Source organism: Mauremys mutica, chromosome 1, assembly GCF_020497125.1.
Source record: "Mauremys mutica isolate MM-2020 ecotype Southern chromosome 1, ASM2049712v1, whole genome shotgun sequence".
Classification (NCBI taxonomy): domain Eukaryota; kingdom Metazoa; phylum Chordata; order Testudines; family Geoemydidae; genus Mauremys; species Mauremys mutica.
In genome coordinates this window covers 1512994-1534338 of record NC_059072.1, presented here as the reverse complement: position 1 = coordinate 1534338, position 21345 = coordinate 1512994, and the positions used below count along the sequence as shown (strand labels likewise).

Genomic DNA, 21345 nt, shown 5'->3' with positions numbered 1-21345 from the left:
CTGTTTGTCAGAGGGTGGAGATGGATGGCAGGAGAGAGATCACTTGATCATTGCCTGTTAGGTTCACTCCCTCTGGGGCACCTGGCATTGGCCACTGTCGGTAGACAGATACTGGGCTGGATGGACCTTTGGTCTGACCCGGTACGGCCGTTCTTATGTTCTTAGGACTTTGCCAGGAGGCCAGTTAGGTTTTAAAGCTGAAATCTCACAAACTCAGTTTGCCAGTTTAGTGACTATTCTAGCTGCTATTTGAATGGGATTGAAGCAAGAGAGCCTGTGACGAACTGGGACTGTTCTTACTGTGGGCTGTGAATGCTGAGTTGGGAGGGTTGGCCTGGGAGGACAATCTGCTTTGGCCTTGAGGGAAGATGCCTGAGCATGTAACATGAGAACCCAGGAAGGGGTTAGAGGCCAGGTGACACCTCTGCCGGGGAAGCTGAACAAAGGCTGGGGAGTGAGAGGGTTTTCAGGAGCTGGCTGGGGAATGGAGGGAAGGACAGACAAGGCTCTGACCCTCCAAGGGGTCTGTGGTGCCCCTGGGGCCCCAAGATGGACCTAACTGGGGGGGGGGGTCCGGTTATCTGTGCCTGCAAGACCTGTCTTGGACTGTGTTCCTGTCGTCTAAATAAACCTTCTGCTTTACTGGCTGGCTGAGAGTCATGGTGAATTGCAGGAAGGTGGGGGTGCAGGGCCCTGACTCCCCCGCACTCCATGACAGAGCCTCCTTCCCTGGAGGAGAGGCCTGGGGCCAGCACAATAAGGGGACGCTCTGAGAGAGGCTGTTTGAAGGCTGGGGGCAGAGAACACCCCGTCAGTCAGGGACAGAGATAAATGTAACAGGGAAGAGGAGAAGGGATGTTCCCAGGGTCACGCAGGATCCCTCCAGCAGAGCTGGGATTGAAACCCAGGAGTCCTGGCTCAGTCTTTTTTGGTTTGTAGTCCTGTTCTGCAAGATGGGCAGGTGCATTGCAGGCAGGCTAGACAGGTCCTGCTCTGGAGAGCGCTGAGATGAGGACAGGAGGGATGAGCACCCGGGGTGGAGGGTTGGGGGGGCAGAAGGGAGCTAGATGACTGGGCCGTGTCTCAGAGGTAACGATGCCCCATGTTTTTACCAGAAGGTCAGGGCCCTCATTCCTTTTTCAGTCCCTTTCCTGCCCCTCAGGGCCTGGCTCTGGGGTGCTGAGGCTGGGGCCAGGCAACACAATGAACTGTTCATGCCAGAGTCAGGAACACAAGAAAGGAGACACAGACAGAGCTGAATGCTGGAGGGAAAGTTTATTATCACTGCACTGTGCTGAGATGGCTGAGAAGAGCAGAGTGTGGGTGCGACAGGGAGAGAAGGGGGCAGAGCAGAGCGGGAGTGACACAGCGTAACTCAGTGATGCTTTGCAGAAGGGACTTTGCAGCCAGGGACACAGGATCTGGTCTCCCTGGGGAGCGGGAGGGACCCGATTCACTCACAGCCCAAGTGTTGGGAGTCCCCAGAGCCAGGCGAGCTGCCTCCCCTAGGGTTTGCGCTTACAAATGAAGGGGTGTCTCTCTTCACAGAGAAAATCGTGCCATTTCTGAAAATCTGGAAAGAAAAACAGAGATGACCCGTGGGGTGGGGCAGGCTGGGCCGTTCCTGCTCATACAGTGACACCTCCCCCGCCCCGTTCCCTGCCCCTCGGAGAAGATCCCAGCTCCTGTGCCCAGCCCTGAGGAAGAGGAGGGTGGGATGGAGCCCTGAGCGCCCCAGATTGGGGCAGCCCCATCCTGCAAAGAGAGGCCGAGGCTCAGTGTGAAAGGGGAGATGCCTGGTCCATGTGCTACTGCTCCTACCTCCCCCACCCCACGTGCCCCCCACCCCAGCCAGAGGGCAGAGGAGAGAGCGAGAGCCCTGCCCCGCGACTGGGGCACCCGCTCAGGAACTGGGCTGCTGCCTCCTCCCTGCTGAGTGAGCTGCCCCCAGCCAGGCCCCCTCCATGCCCTGCCCACCTGGGTCTGGCTACACCCAGGGGAACCTCTGTCCCAGGCAGGGCTCAGCCGCCGTGCAGAGGGGATGTGTCCCTGCCCCAGGAGTCAGTGTCACCGGCCTGCTGTGCACGGAGCAGCACGTTCCTCCCTCAGACCCCGTTACCCCTCTGCTCTGGGGGTGTCTGTGCCCGTGCCCGGGGGCTGCCCGGCAGTCGGATTCCTGCGTAGCCAGGCCAGAGAGCGCCCAGGGAAGGAGAGTCCTGGGGCTGGGCTGGGTGGGCTCAGCCCCTCAGCAGCACCCCAGGCCCAGCAGGGAGCTCCCCGGGGGGTATAGGCCGTTCTCAGTGCCCTGTTCCCTTGGGTGCGGGTTTCTGCTGCTCTTTGACTCTATCCCCGTCCAGTGACAGCGGCCCTGGCTGTGCCCATCTGCCGGCATCAGGCCTGATGGACAGTGAGCCTGTAACTCACGACTGTATCATGATGCACATGTACCAGGGGCTCCGTTAAGGTTACATGGGCAGCCCTAGTCTGGCACTTCCTTGACTTTGGGACCTTCATGGTCCTTTAACATATTTTTTTCAATGTAATTTACTAATAGTTTATAAAAGTAACAAATTATGAATATTTTGTTGGCCTTGCTGGAGCCCTAGGCATAACTAGCAGTGTGAATCAAAGGCTGTGATCCCGCGTAGGCCTGGCCTTGGAAGAACAGCAACGCACTAACTAAGTGAGCCCTTTCCTGGGCTGAGAGGATGGTAGAAGAACATCCAGAATTCCCAAGTAACTGTGCAAACAAATTCCCACACGAGGGCACAAGAACTCCCCGACTCTTGTAAAGGTAAGGAGGGGATGCAGGGCCGGTGCAACCATTTAGGCGACCTAGGCAGTCGCCTAGGGTGCTAGGATTTGGAGGGCGCCATTTTCTTCGGCAGCGACTGCGGCAGCCGGATCTTCGGCCGCCCCAGTCACCGCCGGCATTTAGGCGGAGGGAGCTGGGGCAGGGGAGCGCGGGGAGGGCCGCCTCCAGCAAGTAATTGGGGGGAGCGGCACGCAGGGGAACTCCCCACCTCCGCTCACCCCTGCCCTACCTCCTCCCCGAGCACGCCATGGCTGCTTCACTTCTCCCACCTCCCAGGCTTGCAGCGCCTAAGCTGATTGGCACTGCAAGCCTGGGAGGCAGAAGAAGTTGTAGAACTGATAAATGAAATTGTTTTTAATTGTTCACTTTATTAATGTAACTTCTGTTCACTGTTTGCCATGTTGTAATTCAAACTCCATTTTAAAACACTCACTCCATTTTGTAAAAGCTTCCTCCAACCTTCATTTTTGCAAACCCTGCTGTAATCAGGGGCGGCTCTAAGAATCCCGCCACCCCAAGCATGGCGGCGCGCCGCGGGGCGCGCTCTGGCAGTGCCGGTCCCGTGGCTCCGGGGGACCTCTGGCAGACGTGCCTGCGGAGGTTCCGCTGGTCCCGCGGCTCCGGTGGAGCTTCCGCAGGCACGTCTGCGGGAGGTCCACCCGAGCCGCGGGACCAGCGAACCCTCCGCAGTCATGCCTGCGGGAGGTCCCCTGAAGCCGCGGCTCCGGTGGACCTCCCGCAGGCATGACTGCGGAAGGTCCGCCGGAGCCGGCTGCCGCCCTGCCAGCAAAATGCCGCCCCAAGCATGCGCTTGGCGCGCTGGGGTCTGGAGCCGGCCCTGGCTGTAATCTTATTAGTTTAGTTTAGCTGTGTGACTGAGGTATGGATGGATGATGGAATCAACCTCCAGCCCCAGCCTGTCCTGATGAAACAGAGTTCAAACCCCACCGGCTGAAGATGCAGACAAGAGCTCTAACAAAGTAAGCAGAGTCCACCCTAAAAAGAAAAGGTGCAATAGAAGGAAGATCAAAGCCAGGTCCCAGGCTGAAAGTCACCTGCAATTGACGGGTGATCGATCACCAAACCCAGAGGCAGCGGGACACAGCAAGACCTAGAGACTCTGGATTCAAACTAAAGCCTACAAAAAGGATGGGTGAGATGGGAGACTTTGGAGGGTAACATTCTGCTGCCAACATGGAAGGGCATCGGTGCAGGCCCAACAGAGACCCAGCTCGTCCTTGTGCCCGGCTTTCCTGGCCAGTTACCGCCACAAGCTCCGAACCCAAGCTGCAAACTCAAGCCACGAACTCAAGCTATCTTCAGGACTGGGAACTATGCAGCAGCTGCAGAACATCTGATGGGTGTGTGTGTGTGTGTGTCTATAGGTATTAGGTATAATGTGTGTATAAGGATTAAGATATTAGTTATTGGTCATAATCAATCAAATTGTTATCATAATAAATGTGGCATCTTTGTCTTGCCCCCTGAAAAGATCCTGTGTAGTTTTGTCTGTACAGCAAAGTGAAGTAGCGACGGCGTGCTCGGGGTGCTCGTGCGCGGAGCAGGGGGGAGCTGGGGTGGGAGCGCCTCAGGGCGGAGGTGGGGGATGGGGTTCTGGGGCAGAGGTGCCTCAGGGCGGCGGGTGGGGGATGGGGAGCTGCCGCAGGGGGGGCGCCTCAGGGGGAAGGTGGGGGAGCTGCCGCACAGGTGGGGGGGTGCCTCAGGGCGGGGGCTCGGGGACGGGGGAGGGCCAAGGTGGAAGTTTCGCCTAGGAAGCGAAACGTCCTTGCACCGGCCCTGAGGGGATGACAGGATAATGGATGAGGATGTTTGAACTAGCAGGTATAAAATCTGGGTGGTACCTAACAACATCTGGAGTGACAGACGTAACCGGTTTGTATCGGTGTGTGCCAGGGGAAGTCATCGGAGGGAAATCTGTGTATCGGTTGAGGGGACAGGACTGAGCCTTTCCCTCCTCACAAGCACACCTGTGTTAGTGTCCCTGGGACCCGTTGCACAGGGCATTAGCACTGTGCTTTGCTGGCAGTCAGCCTGGCCGAGCGCCTTTGCCACCGAACGGAGCCTGGGGTCTGTCTTTACGAGTAAGCCGGAGGCTGGAAGGACGGCAAGATGCACTCTCTGCTAGCGCAGCTGGCAGCAGAGCTCCAGCCACAGCAGCACTGAGCAGCCTTAGCACCTTGCAGAGGGAACAACCTTCCGCAGCACGAACAACAGTTTTAATCAAAGGTTAAACAATTGCTACAGAGCCCAGTGCTCAATGGGCTGCTTGTTACCGCAGCGTGTGACTGTCTAACACACCCGGCTCACGGTGGGCCCAGGCCTGTCCCAGTGATAAATGGAATTGGTCTGAGCCCCGGCCCTGCCCCTCACTCCCCACACCCACTGGCACTGCAGGCCCCACACAGACACAGCCCCCAGTGATCGGGGCCAGGCAGGGGATTCGTTGTGAATTTCACCCCTTTCCTGTTCACAGCCTGTCTGCAAAGCGACCCCTCGAATCCACCAACGCTGGCTACTCGCTGTCTGGGCCACTCAGAACTTCTTCCCCTCCCCGCTGGCGCTGTGAGCACCCAGTCACTTACACCACGTCCTGCGGGGTCTGCTCCCTGGCTGTAGCTTCTGCTAACGATCCCCTCCCGGTGCCAGTTTCCATGGGAACTGTCATTCATGTTCATTGTGTGAATGTTTTGAGACTGGGCAGCACTTTCACAAGCAGCCGGCGTGTGTGCGAATGCTTGTGAGTAACACGACCCCATGAGGGGGAGCAAACGCAGCTCTGGTGCCCACATCATTGTGTGGATCAGTGTTTGCACAGCAGGGGTGCGACAGTGACTCAGAGCCATCACCCTTTAACAGATCCGCAGAGTCCCCCTCTGGGGCCAGGGGTGTGTGTGTCTGTGTGTGTCTGTGTGTGTGCACATGTCTCTCCTGCCTGTCACTAGATCAGAGATGTGAACTGACCCAGGCTAGCTAGTAAGCAGCAGTTTTACCAGCTCACACAAGGGGTTCTCTCCTGACTGCCCTCCCAGCATGGGGCAGGGAAGAGAGAGGAGCCAGGATCTGTGCTCCAGAGCGCGCTGGGGCCAGCCCGGATCAGTATCTCAGGATCTGTGTGGTCAGGGCGCTGCCAGGGTTCCCTTGTAGTTGCATGTGGGTCTGAGCTGCCGACTTACCTGAACTGCTTTCGAACACTGTGCAGTGCTCGTTTGGTGTCAGAATATCAGGTTGCCCTTTATCCCAAGCACTGAAGCTGACCAGTGATTTATCGACCCAGCTCCAGCTTTGATTCTGAAGAGACAAAGGAGAGCAGAGCCCCTGCAAAACCCAAGGTTACACAGTTAGAGACGTGTCCCAGAGCCGAGGTGCCATGGGCAGAGGCTGCCCAGTGTCACTGGAGACACTGATCATTGCTATGAAATCTCAGCGCTGACAACCAGGGCTACATTTACTGGCAGCTGAAGTTACACCAGGACCTGCCCAAGCCTCAGACGCATGAAAATAGCAAGTGAAGGGAGAGTCTCCAGCACCCCCTGCCCCTGCCACTCCCACATCGCCGAGGGGAGCGCACCCTGACCTGCCCTCAGGTTCCACGTCCATCTCCAGCACAGGGAATATGGGACTGCAGCAGAATTAGTCACCTGGCGACCCACCCCTGCTCCTCCTCCTGCTCCTGCTTGTTTCCCAGCCCTGCTCCTGCTCAGTCCTGGCCGCCTCAGCTTGCTCCTGGTCCCGGCTTCCTTACCCTGCCCCTGGGCTCCGGCTCTGACCCTTGATGTGCCGCCTGGGTCCCCTCCTGTCTCTGTCCCTCGGCTTGGCTATTAATGCCTGACTCCGGCTCTGGCCCTTGTATTGGATCCGCTTCCTGCTCCTGCTCCGACCATTAATCCTGACTGCCCATGGCCCCGCCTCTATCGTGTGTCCCTTGGGCTGTTTGTTGGGGAGGGAAGCAGAAGCCGTATGAGCCTGGAGTGGGCTGCCAGCACCTCAGCCGATGGAAGGAGTTCTAGGAGATAGGTATATCTCCAATTATTAACTGGGGGGAGGGATAGCTCAGTGGTTTGAGCATTAGCCTGCTCAACCCAGCGTTATGAGTTCTAATCCTTGAGGGAGCCAACTAGGGGTAAAAATCTGGGGATTGGTCCTGCTTTGAGCCGGGAGTTGGACTAGATGACCTCCTGAGATCCCTTCCAATTCTATGAAGGAGCCAGGAATGTTGGCAACAATCCCCTTGCTCTATCTGTGCATTCAGGGATTTAGGTGAGTTCTGATTCCCTTGGCCCTGAACAGAGTTGTTTGGGGTTTAGAGATGGTCCCATATGAGGAGAGATTAAAGATGCTAGGACTTTTCATCTTGGAAAAGAGGAGACTAAGGGGGGATATGATAGAGATATATAAAATCATTAGTGATGTGGAGAAAGTGAATAAGGAAAAGTTATTTACTTGTTCCCATAATATAAGAACTAGGGGCCAGCAACTGAAATGAAATTCTTCTTCACACAGCACATAGTCAACCTGTGGAACTCCTTGCCTGAGGACATTGTGAAGGCTAGGACTATAACAGGGTTGTGGCGAGGCGATGATTCACTGGCCCGGCGCCTCCTGCTGGTCATCCAGGGAATTAGCTCTTCCAGCACAGAGCGCCCTCCGCAAGCTGGTGTCACCTGCTGCTGGCCCCATGTCCCTCACAGATTTCGGTGCCCTTTGCCTGGGGGTTCTGCCCACCACAGTACCCCCTCGCTCCAGGCCTCCCCTCCAGGGGAACCCCTAACCTTCTATCCCCCCTTGCCTCAGTGGCTACTGCCAGTCATCATCCAGCCCCCGCTCCCTCGGCAGACGCAGTCTGTGAACCACTCATCAGCAGCAAGGGGGTTAGGCAAAGGCAGCAGGTCCTATCTCTGGGCTGCCCCTCTGCAGCCCCAGTACCTATTTGGCCCTTTTGGCAAGGCCTGCAGCCTGGGGGTTTTCCTGGCTGGAGCTCCCCAGCTCCCTCTGCCCTTCCTCAGCCCTGCTCCACCTCAGGTACCCTGCTCAGCCCCCCAGAGAGAGAGTGTGTGTGAGCTCCTGGTTCACAGCCCTTTTCTAGGGCCAGCTGTGGCCTGATTGGGGTGCGGACCCCAGCTGTCGCTGTTTCCCCAATCAGCCTAGTCTTTTGTCTCAGCCCTGGCCCTCTCCAAGGGCTGGCTTGGAACCCCTCTCAGCTGGAGCGGGGTGACTGCCCCCCTACAAGGGTTTAAAAGAGAACTGGATACATTCCTGGAGGTTAAGTCCACTAATGGCTATTAGGCAGGCTGGGTAAGGAATGGTGCCTCTAGCCTCTGTTTGTCAGAGGGTGGAGATGGATGGCACGAGAGAGATCACCTGATCATTACCTGTTAGGTTCACTCCCTCTGGGGCACCTGGCATCGGCCACTGTCGGTAGACAAGATACTGGGCTAAATGGACCTTTGGTCTGACCCGGTACGGCCTTTCTTATGTTCTGTGTAATTAATTCCCCAGGGTTTTGTACGGGGCCGTGTCCCTCGTGGGCAGCTCCTCCGTGGGCGGGTGCAGGGGGAGCTGCCGAGGGGCAGAGGCTGACGCTGCCCCAGGCTCCGTGGACCCCCCGAGGGGTGAAAGGCTGCGACGTGGCCCAGGAGGTCTCTGTCTCTGGCATTTTGTCACGGTGAGAAGTGAGGAGGCCAAGAGCAGTCGGGCGTGTTTAGCAAGTGACGACAGCCTGTGGGCTGGAGGGAGCCTCGTCCAGGAGTCTGCGCCGTCACCCCCGCGAAACACCAGCCTCTCCCGCGCTCTGGGGCCAGACAGGAGCGGCTGCAGCAGGGTGCATCTGTGCTGCCCAGCAGTGCTGCCCCCTGAGCTCCCCCGTCTCCCATCGGTGCCACCGGCGGCATTGCTCTGCAGCTGCCGGCCGGCCAGCAGGGCCAGCAGCACCCACCACGTGCGCCCAGCCCCGAGCTCTCAGAAACGTCCCATTCAGCCTCGGCAGCTGGGTGTGTGGATTAACTAGAAGATTTGTCTTCGTGCAAGTCCCACGTCACACACACGACCACACACAGTGTCCCTGCTGGTGTCCTGCCCTGAGTCCATGGGGGAGCAGCAGCAGCTGAGCAGGGCCCCAGGGAGAGACACTAATAGACCCTGGCCTGGAAACCAGCCTCTTCGCTGGACTGCTAGTGTCACGAACGTGAATATTAGTAACAGCAGCTTATACTCTGCACCGGGCGCTGGGGATCGATCCTGTGACTGAAAACCCAGGCGGTTACAGCCCCTTTTCACCCCGTTCCAATGGAAATCCTGCTCTGGCGCCACCCCCGCCCCAAACAACAACCTCACTGAGCAGAGACCCAGAGCCCAGGGGCTGGGGAGGGGCTGCCAGAGGCAGAGCGGGCACCGGGCACTCACCTGCTCAAGATCCCACAGTCCAATCCAGACGGGACTGTTCTTTTTGTGGTACCGCTTGATGTAATAGGACATCATATTATTTTCTCCGGCACTGTGAATGGAGACGAGATGGGCCTCGGGCCCGTGGTGCTGGCACTCAGCCTGGGAGAAGAAGAAACAAAGCCAGTTAAACAGGGACCAGGGGCCTGTTCTCGGCCCAGGGCTATTCAGACTCTGTCTCAGGGATCTGGGAGACAAAACAAAATCAGTGCGGGTGAAGGCTGCCGGTGACAGTGAGGTTGCTGGAGCGGTAAATAGTGATGGACGCGTCAGGTCTACGCAGGGATCGGGATCGCACGGTGAGCTGGGCTGACTTGATCCACGTGTGCTGTAATACAGCTAAACGCAGGGTCGCACGGCCGGGAACCAAGGCAGCCGGCCACACTGACAGCCGGGGGATGTAGCCTGGCAGCCAGGACTGAAAAGCACTGAAGGGTCATGGCCGCAACCAGCTGAATGTGAGCTCTGAGTGCCATGCTGCACAAGAGGGCAGGCGTGAGCCTTGAACGTGCAAGCACAGGGTGATCGCGTTGGAGCAGGGACAGAGTGTTACACATATTCGGCACCAGTGAGACCAGCACTGGGCACCGTGTCCCGGTCTGGGATCTGCTCCTCAGGCAGGACGTTAACAAACTGGAGAGCTCAGAAAAGAGCTCCAAGAACGACACGAGGTCTGGAAAACCTGCCTCACGGAGGGAGACTTGCAGGAAAGCCAGAAGATTTGTGACTGTCCCTCCTTCCAGGCCCAGCTTCCCAGAGAGACGGGGCCAGGGTTTAGCATAATAGCTGTCCTGGGGAGGAGCTGTCCCTGGGCCAGCTGCTGCCCAGCCGGGCACTCCTGCTACCAGCCTTTCCCGTCCCCCAGCTCCATGAGGAGAGGAAGCCTTCCCTGGCTCCTAGCTGAGGTCCCCACAGATGGCCTTGCCCTGTCCCCGTGCCCTAGACAGAGCCCTGCTGGGTAATGGGTCTGTGACCTGCCCCTGTTCTATGCTGACCCGGAGCAACTGCTCCCACAATAGCTACGGGCCAAAGCACTAAACAGCATTGCAGGGGCACTATGGAGCAGAGACAGCAGAAACCACAGCCCCTCCCAGAACACAGGGAATTCAGCCTCACAGGCACATCCACGTTCACTCAGTGCCCCACACAGCATTACACAGGGCTCCAGCCACATGCCAGCCAGCAATGGGGATCGAACCGGAGACCTTCAGCACAGCAAAGCCACCGGAGCTAAGGGAGCTGCTTTGGTAACACTAAGTAAGGAACAGGCCCTTCTAGAGCCAGCCTAGAGGGAGACTGACACGCCGTACCCCAAAGCAACACCCTGACACCCCCACATTTACCATGGGGATGTGATTATGATGCGTTTCGTACAAAGTGTACCTTGTGAAGTATCAATCTAAAAGTCTTGATCTGTTGGACATTAATATCCTGTTGGATTATACGTGCTGTCATTGTATGTGAAGTTATGAAGTTTTGCTGTGTGTGTTACTGAAAGATGTTGTGAGGTTGGGAACACCCACAACCAGCTGTTCAGGTGCAACAATGAAGAAGCTAGACAGTGCTAATGACTATCTCAGGAACTGTGTACAATGGAGGCTTCCCAGAGAGAGCATGTAGGCAATGGCGGGTTCTTGATCAAGGGGGGGACAGACCCCACATCATAAGCAAAGACCTTTCCAGCAAGCTGGAAGAAGCTATAGAAGGGGGAAGTGACATCATCATTTGGCCTCACTCACCACACAACTGAACACCTGAAAACATGTCTGGAGGATAAAGACTTGGACTGGGGAGGTTGTCCCAGGTGGGAAAGAGGGAATCTCAGCCTGAGTATGGAAGATTGGTGAACTGTTTGTACCACCTGGGTGAGGTACTACATGGCTCTGGGAAGAAGCATAAAGGAGTTGGAGGCACTAGTGGTGTTCTCATCCATCCTCCCTGTGGAAGGAAAAGGCCATGTCAAATCGTGGAAATCAATGACTGGCTACACAGGTGCGGGGTCAAGCTGCCCTTTCGGTGGCACCCAAAACCCCCTCCCCTCCTGCCTTGGTCAAGCTGAGACTTGCTTTTAACAGCTTGCTGGCTAGTTGTCTTTAACAATAAGCCATAGTGGTTTCAGGCACTTTACTGGTTTGCCGGTCTCCTTGTACAGTTTCCCCTCCTTAAAGGTCACCTTTCACACAAGGGGCCTTTACGCGATCGCTGTCAAATCTTGTCTGGATGCACCTGAGTTGAGATCCAACGAAAGCTCATGGCTCTCAGCCGAAACTGAGCAAATTATCTTCTTGTTGGCATCCCATACTTAGCACACGAGCACAGCAATTGACAAGTGATAGCCTTAGCCTCCTTTCCCATGTAAGGGAGGGGTGATGAGTTCGATATGTTCCTTTCCCTGGGGTAGGAGTGCCAATGGCAGTAACCACTGACTCATCTGTTGGGGGACTTGCAACTGCCGGATTTTGCGCCAGGTCCAGCATGTCATTAGGCTGGTAACAAAAACCACTACTATTTGGTACCCCAAGATTACTATAATGGGGTGTCAGGCCAAACTCAGAATGTCTGTGCCAGTGGGGGACCATTCCAATAACACTTCCTACCAGTGGTTTGACGGGTCCTGGCCAATTATTGCAAATACCCATTTAATTTCATTGGCATTACGATGCATGGTAACCATAACTCTGTGCCCTTCCTGTTTTGCAGAATGTAACTGGTTCTGTAAATTAGGCTGTAAAAGCAATGTTTGTAAAGCAGTTAAATCCATTCCAAGGGGCACAGGTGATACAACAGAATACAAAGTATAAGACACTTAACTGACTATATTTAAATTCGAGTACATGAAATTCACAGATTGGACAAATGACCAGAGAGGAGTATAAAAATATTGCTCAGGCATGCAGGAGAGAAATCAGAAAGGCCAAATCACACTTGGAGTTGCAGCTAGCAAGAGATGTTAAGAGTAACAAGAAGGGTTTCTTCAGGTCTGTTAGCAACAAGAAGAAGGTCAAGGGAAGTGTGGGCCCCTTGCTGAATGAGGGAGGCAACCTAGTGACAGAGGATGTGGAAAAAGCTAATGTACTCAATGATTTTTTTGCCTCTGTCTTCACAAACAAGGTCAGCTCCCAGACAGCTGCACTCTGCAGCACAGTATGGGGAGAAGGTGACCAGCCCTCTGTGGAGAAAGAAGTGGTTCAGGACTATTTAGAAAAACTGGACGAGCACAAGTCCAGGGGGCCGGATGCGCTGTATCCTAGGGTGCTAAAGGAGTTGGCGGATGTGACTGCAGAGCCATTGGCTATTATCTTTGAAAACTCATGGCAATCGGGGGAGGTCCCAGATGACTGGAAAAAGGCTAATGTAGTGCCCATCTTTAAAAAAGGGAAGAAGGAGGATCCGGGGAATTACAGGCCAGTCAGCCTCACCTCAGTCCCTGGAAAAATCATGGAGCAGGTCCTCAAGGAATCAATTCTGAAACACTTAGAGGAGAGGAAAGTGATCAGGAACAGTCAGCACGGATTCACCAAGGGCAAGTCATGCCTGACTAACCTAATTGCCTTCTATGAGGAGATAACTGGCTCTGTGGATGACGGGAAAGCAGTGGACGTATTATTCCTTGACTTTAGCAAAGCTTTTGATACAGTCTCCCACAGTATCTTGCCAGCAAGTTAAAGAAGTATGGGCTGGATGCATGGACTATAAGGTGGATAGAAAGCTGACTAGATCGTCGGGCTCAGCAGGTAGTGATCAACGGCTCCATGTCTAGTTGGCAGCCAGTTTCAAGCGGAGTGCCCCAAGAGTCGGTTCTGGGGCTGGTTTTGTTCAATATCTTCATTAATGATCTGGAGAATGGCATGGACTTCTCCCTCAGCAAGTTTGTAGATGACAATAAGCTGGGAGGAGTGGTTGATACGCTGGAGGGTAGGGATAGGATACAGAGAGACCTAGACAAATTAGAGGATTGGGCCAAATGAAATGTGATGAGATTCAACAAGGACAAGTGCAGAGTCCTGCACTTAGGATGGAAGAATCCCATGCACTGCTACAGACTAGGGACCGAGTGGCTAGGCTGCAGTTCTGCAGAAAAGGACCTAGGAGTTACAGTGGACGAGAAGCTGGATATGAGCGGACAGTGTGCCCTTGTCGCCAAGAAGACTAACAGCATTTTAGGCTGTATAAGTAGGAGCATTGCCAGCAGATCAAGGGACGTGATCATTCCCCTCTATTCGGCATTGGTGAGGCCTCATCTGGAGTATTGTGTCCAATTTTGGGCCCCACACTACAAGAAGGATGTAGAAAAATTGGAAAGAATCCATTGGAGGGCAACAAAAATGATTAGGGGCTGGAGCACATGATTTATGAGGAGAGCCTGAGGGAACTGGGATTATTTAGTCTGCAGAACAGAAGAATCATAGAATATCAGGGTTGGAAGGGACTTCAGGAGGTCATCTAGTCCAACCCTCTGCTCAAAGCAAGACAAATCCCAACTAAATCATCCCAACCAGGACTTTGTCAAGCCTGATCTTAAAAACCTCTAAGGATGGAGATTCTACCACCTCTCTAGGGAACCCATTGCAGTGCTTCACCATGCTCCTAGTGAAAAAGTTTTTCCTAATATCCAACCTAAACCTGCCCCACTGCAACTTGAGACCATTACTGCTTGTTCTGTCATCTGGTACCACTGAGAACAGTCTAGATCCATCCTCTTTGGAACTCCCTTTCAGGGGTTCATCCCTGACTCAATTTTGAAGCACTTTGAGGAGAGGAAAGTGGGTGGCGTATGTGTGCATTCGGTGCAAGGAGCTCCTGGCCCTCAGAGACCATGTACGGACTTTGGAGGCCAGGGTGGCGGAACTGGAGTAGCTAAGAGAGGCAGAGAGGTATGTTGATGAGGCTTTCTGGGACACTGTAGAATTGTCCCACCTCCGCTCAGACAGCCCCTGCGCTGTTGAGGAGGAAGAACGGCCCAGGGAAGCAGAGAAGTCAATGGGAGCAGAGGGAAACCTTCCCGTAGTTGGGACCCACCTTCCAGATGGTGCTGAGGTTGCCTCTCGCACTGAAGTTGCCTCTCCGGGTGAGGGAACTCCAGTTGCTAGGAAAAGGCAGGTGTTAGTAATGGGAGATTCGATCATTAGAAACGTAGATAGTTGGGTTTGTGATGACCGGGAGAACCATATGGTGACTTGCCTGCCTGGTGCGAAGGTTGCGGATCTCTCGAAGCATCTAGACAGACTTTTGTGTAGTGCTGGGGAGGAGCCAGTGGTCGTGGTACATGCAGGTACCAATGACATAGGGAAGGGTAGGAGAGATGTCCTGGAGGCCAAATTTAGGCTGCTAGGGAAGAGACTGAAATCCAGGACCTCTATGGTGGCATTCTCAGAAATGCTCCCAGTTCCACGCGCAGGGCCAGGTAGGAAAGCAGAGCTTCAAAGTCTCAACACGTGGATGAGACGATGGTGTAGAGAGGAGGGGTTCACGTTCATTAGGAACTGGGGAAACTTCTGGGATGGGAGGAGCCTATACAGGAGAGATGGGCTCCACCTAAACCAAAGTGGAACCAGACTGCTGGCACTAAACATTAAAAAGGTTGTAGAGCAGTTTTTAAACTAGGAGATGGGGGAAAGCCGACCGCTGCAGAGGAGCGTGTGGATCGGACACAGACTTTTCTTAGGGGAGAGTCTGATGATAGAGAATCTCCAGGTTATAGTCAGGAGCAGAGGACGGAAGAGGATAATGTAAGGGCCGGATCAGATGATAAACAGTCACATAAAAAAGAATCAGACACATCAGAAAAGGGCAGACAAATAAACAGTGACAAGTTTTTAAAGTGCTTGTACACAAATGCTAGAAGTCTAAATAATAAGATGGGTGAACTAGAGTGCCTTGTGATAAAGGAGGATATTGATATAACAGGCATCACAGAAACCTGGTGGACTGAGAGCAATCAATGGGACACAATCATTCCGGGGTACAAAATATATCGGAAGGACAGAACAGGTCATGCGGGGGGGGAGGGAGTGGCACTATATGTGAAAGAAAATGTAGAATCGAAGTAAAAATCTTAAGTGAAGCCACATGTTCCATAGAATCTCTATGGATAGAAATTTAATGCTCTAATAAGAATAGAACATTAGGGATCTATTATCGACCTCCTGACCAGGACAGTAATAGTGATGATGAAATGCTAAGGGAAATTAGAGAGGCTATAAAAATTAAGAACCCAATAATAGTGGGGGATTTCAATTATCCCCATATTGACTGGGAACATTTCACTTCAGGACGAAATGCAGAGATAAAATTTCTCGATACTTTAAATGACTGCTTCATGGAGCAGCTGGTACGGGAACCCACAAGGGGAGAGGCAACTCTAGATTTAATCCTGAGTGGAGCGCAGGAGCTGGTCCAAGAGGTAACCATAACAGGACCACTTGGAAATAGTGACCATAATACAATAGCATTCAACATCCCTGTGGTGGGAAGAACATCTCAACAGCCCAACACTGTGGCCTTTAATTTCAAAAGGGGGAACTATTCAAAAATGAGGGGGTTAGTTAAACAGAAGTTAAAAGGTACAGTGACTAAAGTGAAATCCCTGCAAGCTGCATGGGCGCTTTTTAAAGACACCATAATAGAGGCCCAACTTCAATGTATACCCCAAACTAAGAAAAACAGTAAAAGAACTAAAAAAGAGCCACCGTGGCTTAACAACCATGTAAAAGAAGCAGTGAGAGATAAAAAGACTTCCTTTAAAAAGTGGAAGTCAAATCCTAGTGAGGCAAATAGAAAGGAGCACAAACACTGCCAGCTTAAGTGCAAGAGTGTAATAAGAAAAGCCAAAGAGGAGTTTGAAGAACGGCTAGCCAGAAACTCCAAAGGTAATAACAAAATGTTTTTTTAAGTACATCAGAAGCAGGAAGCCTGCTAAACAACCAGTGGGGCCCCTTGACGAACGAAATACAAAAGGAGCGCTTAAAGATGATAAAGTCATTGCAGAGAAACTAAACAAATTCTTTGCTTCAGTCTTCACGGCAGAGAATGTTATAGAGATTCCCAAACCTGAGCCAGCTTTTGTAGGTGACAAATCTGAGGAACTGTCACAGATTGAGGTGTCACTAGAGGAGGTTTTGGAATTAATTGATAAACTCAACATTAACAAGTCACCGGGACCAGATGGCATTCACCCAAGAGTTCTGAAAGAACTCAAATGTGAAGTTGCGGAACTATTAACTAAGGTTTGTAACCTGTCCTTTAAATCGGCTTCTGTACCCAATGACTGGAAGTTAGCTAATGTAACACCAATATTTAAAAAGGGCTCTAGAGGTGATCCTGGCAATTACAGACCGTTAAGTCTAACGTCAGTACTGGGCAAATTAGTCGAAACAATAGTTAAGAATAAAATTGTCAGACATATAGAAAAACATAAACTGTTGAGCAATAGTCAACATGGTTTCTGTAAAGGGAAATCGTGTCTTACTAATTTATTAGAGTTCTTTGAAGGGGTCAACAAACATGTGGACAAGGGGGATCCGGTGGACATAATGTACTTAAATTTCCAGAAAGCCTTTGACAAGGTCCCTCACCAAAGGCTTTTACATAAATTAAGCTGTCATGGGATAAAAGGGAAGGTCCTTTCATAGACTGAGAACTAGTTAAAAGACAGGGAACAAAGGGTAGGAATTAATGGTAAATTCTCAGAATGGAGAGGGGTAACTAGTGGTGTTCCCCAAGGGTCAGTCCTCGGACCAATCCTATTCAATTTATTCATAAATGATCTGGAGAAAGGGGTAAACAGTGAGGTGTCAATGTTTGCAGATGATACTAAACTGCTCAAGATAGTTAAGACCAAAGCACTTCAGAAAGATCTCACAAAATTAAGTGATTTGGCAACAAAATGGCAAATGAAATTTAATGTGGATAAATGTAAAGTAATGCACCCTGGAAAAAATAACCCCAACTATACATACAATATGATGGGGGCTAATTTAGCTACAACGAGTCAGGAAAAAGATCTTGGAGTTATCGTGGATAGTTCTCTGAAGATGTCCATCCAGTGTGCAGAGGCGGTCAAAAAAGCAAACAGGATGTTAGGAATCATTAAAAAGGGGATAGAAAATAAGACTGAGAATATATTAATGCCCTTATATAAATCCATGGTACACCCACATCTTGAATACTGTGTACAGATGTGGTCTCCTCATCTCAAAAAAGATATTCTAGCACTAGAAAAGGTTCAGAAAAGGGCAACTAAAATGATTAGGTGTTTGGAGAGGGTCCCATATGAGGAAAGATTAAAGAGGCTAGGACTCTTCAGCTTGGAAAAGAAGAGACTAAGGGGAGATATAATAGAGGTATATAAAATCATGAGTGATGTGGATAAGGAAAAGTTATTTACTTATTCCCATAATACAAGAACTAGGGGTCACCCAATGAAATTAATAGGCAGCAGGTTTAAAACAAATAAAAGGAAGTTCTTCTTCACACGGCACACAGTCAACCTGTGGAACTCCTTGCCTAAGAAGGTTGTGAAGGCCAGAACTATAACAATGTTTAAAAGAGAACTGGATAGATTCATGGTTGTTAAGTCCATAAATGGCTATTAGCCAGGATGGGTAAGGATTGGTGTCCCTAGCCTCTGTTTGTCAGAGGATGGAGATGGATGGCAGGAGAGAGATCATTTGATCATTGTCTGTTAGGTTCACTCCCTCTGGGGCACCTGGCATTGGCCATTGTCAGTAGACAGGATACTGGGCGAGATGGACCTTTGGTCTGACCCGGTACGGCCTTTCTTATGATCAGGAACAGTCAGCATGGATTCACCAGGAGCAAGTCATGCCTGGCTAACCTAATTGCCTTCTATGATGAGATAACTGGCTCTGTGGCTGAGGGGAAAGCAGTGGACGTGTTATTCCAAAGAGGATAGATCTAGGTTCTAACGAAATTGGTCCCTGACTTGACAAAGCCCTGGCTGGGATGATTTATTTGGGATTGGTCCTGCTTTGAGCAGGGGGTTGGACTAGATGACCTCCTGTGGTCCCTTCCAACCCTGATATTCTATGATTCTGTGATTCAGACCCCGTGTACTTTATAGAACTCAAATTATGATTATTTTATTTCTTAGGTAATTTACTTTGATCCATACACTTACTTATAATCACTTAGAATCTCTCTCTTTCTGTAGTTAATAAACCTGTTTTATATTTTTGTAACCCTTCTGCCAGGCCGAGTTGATAGCAGCAAGGGCCGGGTTCAATACATAGGGGTCCCTTCCCTACAACGTAACGCAAAACCAGCTCGAGCCTCCACCCAGTGACCTGGGAAAATCTTACACACACCACTGGGCGCCGCGAAGAGGCAATACTTCCCCTCTCGCAAGCACAGAGTCTTGGTGTAGCAGAAAAGGTTTAATTACATGAGATAAACAACAAGCATTAAATTGGGAAAATACCTCAACTAGAGTTCATAGATCAAACGTGAGCAAAGACCCACCCCAGGAAATTGGGCCGTGTCCTTCTCTCTGGGCCCTTGAGTCCAGCAACCCCCAAATCACCCACAGTCCCAAAAGTCCCACAATCCAAAAGTCTCTGTCCCGGGTCAGTGCAGCCCCAGAGCTCGAGAGTCTATCTGCAGAGGACCCCCTCCCCAGCCTGGGTAGAAAGGGGCACCTTACGTGGTTCAGGGCCAACTGCCCTGCCTCTCCGTGGGGTTCTGCTTCCACCAGCCGTCCCCGCAAACTGCTCAGCTCCGCTGGCTCTGTGGGCTGCTCCGCTCTGATAGCTGCTCCGCTCTGCCAGCTGCTCTGGTCCACCAGCTGTCCTGTGATCTGCTCCAGCCGTCCTCGCGAGCTGCTTGGCTCCACTCACCCCGTGGCTTCACAAACTGCTCCACTCCGCTCTGCCAGCTGCTCTGCTCCACGGTATAGCTTCAGGCTCCCCCACTAGTTAGCTCAGTGCTCTCAGCTCAGCAAGTCCAGCTCTTTAGTGATTCCAGCTCACAGTAGGGGGGCCCCAGTGCCAGTGCACCACTAGCCCAAAGTGAGTTCAGCTCAGTAACCTATATCTAGATTCTTAAGGGAATCAAAAATTAACTCTGACATTCCACAGTGGAGAGAGGCACAGGTGGAACTGGTGCTTCTGGCTCACACAAGGCACCTTGTAGCCGGTCCGACTCACCCCTGTGGCACCTCCTGCTGGTGACTCCGGGAATTAGCTCGTTTCCAGCGCTGGAGCGCCCTCTGCAGGCTGGTGATCCACCTATCCTCAGGCCCCCGTGTCCCTCCGTGGACCCGGTGCCTTTTACCCCCAGTACCTGTTGGCCCACTGCTAGGCCGCAGCCTGGGGCTTTCTAGGCTGGAGCTCCCCAGCTCCTCAGTCTTTCCCCAGCCCTGCTGCACTAGGTATCCAGTCTCAAGCTCCCTGCAGCTAGGCCCTTCTCTCTCTTAAGGCAGAGAGAGACTGTCTGGCTTCTGGTTCACAGCCTCTTTTATAGGGGCCAGCTGGGCCTGATCAGGGCATGGCCCCAGCTGCAGCCACTTCCCAATCAGCCCAGCCTAAAAGCTGCTTTCTCAAGCCTCAGCCCCTTCCTAGGGCTGTTTTTAACCACTTCAGGACCGGAGCAGGGATCCACCCTGCTACACACCTACACCACCAAGTACAGATATCTGTCCCCAGCCTCTCTCAATTCACTGGGTTTTGGAACCCATGTCCCTTGTCTAGCAAGTGCTATTTAGTTGATAATGAAACCCTTTATCATAAGACAGTTTTGTAGTTCCTCATTTACTTAATCAGGGTGATAACATTTTATTCCTCCTGCCCCAATAACAAAGAAATTGGGGATCCCACAGCTGTAAAAATAACCATCCCAGGCTGCTGTGTGTTATGCTAAGTGGGGTGGGAGTGCCAATGCAAATAACTGAAATGCCAATGCAAATACTTGAAATTCCTTTCCACACTCCCCATAATTTACCACCAGATGTCAGGGTAGGGCTCATCCTGACTCTGCTTACATCTTGTTACCTAACACAGTGTGTTGTTTGAAGTGCAAGGGAAATCTGATCAGGAACAGGGGCTGGTGCATTGTCCTCTCCACATTGAGGGGGGGCAGACTGGGTAATATACTTACACTGGTCAGGCTTCTGACCAGGGCAAGATGGTCCAGCTCTGGGGTCCCAGGCTGAGGAGCTGTGGGGAACTGGTTGGAGTCTCTCTGTTGGTTCATGAGCGGCTGGTGAAAGCACTCATGTAACTGCAGCTGGGTGTGTCCCTGCCTGTGGATGTTTGTGTGAGTGCAGGACCTGGAGGGGTTTGCAGCTTGTCACATTACCACAGTGTGAGAGGGAGCCCAGGTTGGTAAGCCAGAGGGCTCAGCGAAACCCCAGTTCCAGGCTGCAACCTGGGAAACCCATCACAGAGACATGACCCCACCTGGGCCCAGACCGTCCCTGCTGTCCCTGGCAGACACAGCCCATGCCAAGAGCTTTGGGTCCAGAGGAGATCGTGCCCCACCGGGGGCTGCGTTTACATTGTATTCTGCTCCCCAGCCAGGCCAGGGCAGGTTGTTCCCTCACAGCCTGTTCCCAGGGCTCTGTCTGGGGCAGTGGGAAATGTGCAGCCCTGGGCTCCCACCCCTCCCACCGGAGCGGATTCCCCAGTCCAGCCCCAGCCCAGCTCACTGACTGATATTCAACCTAAACCTCCCCATCCCCCCAGCCTCCGACTCCAGCCCAGCGCCCCTGAGCCCCGCTGCCCCCAGCCTCTCACCTCAGCCTCCATCCAGGTTTTCTCTTGGGTGAAGTATCCATAGCAGTAGCCTTGGAAGGGTAGCCAGCCCCTGGGACAGGACACATCTTGTGCCCCTGCAGAGAGAGGGGGTTGCGGGGCAATGGTAGGGACAGGACTCTGCAGTTAGAGGCTGTTTCAGAGGAAGAGCCATTTCTTTTCCATTAGGACAAATAACATCGGGATCCCATTTGGGGCTGTGTCTGGCTGGCAGGACCCTCCAGGCCCTGGCACTGCAGGAAGAAGCTGGATTTGCCCAGACCCCACATCAGCAGAATGGGGCCCCTGGAACCCAGCTCTGAG

General features: G+C 52.6%; 1 protein-coding gene across 4 annotated transcripts in view; it reads right to left on the bottom strand.

The window, feature by feature from the left end:
* Positions 1 to 1273: 1273 nt before the first annotated feature.
* The window catches only part of LOC123375781 (C-type lectin APL-like), a 41570-nt gene continuing 21498 nt past the window's right edge, over positions 1274 to 21345 (bottom strand). For all 4 annotated transcript variants that reach the window (XM_045027041.1, XM_045027064.1, XM_045027056.1 and 1 more), the window contains 4 exons: positions 21025 to 21119; positions 9236 to 9376; positions 6010 to 6151; positions 1274 to 1573 (listed from right to left, as the gene is read on the bottom strand). In XM_045027041.1, the coding sequence (XP_044882976.1) occupies positions 1506 to 1573; positions 6010 to 6151; positions 9236 to 9376; positions 21025 to 21119 (446 nt within the window). In that variant the 3' untranslated portion in view covers positions 1274 to 1505. The remainder of the gene's footprint in view (positions 1574 to 6009; positions 6152 to 9235; positions 9377 to 21024; positions 21120 to 21345) is intronic.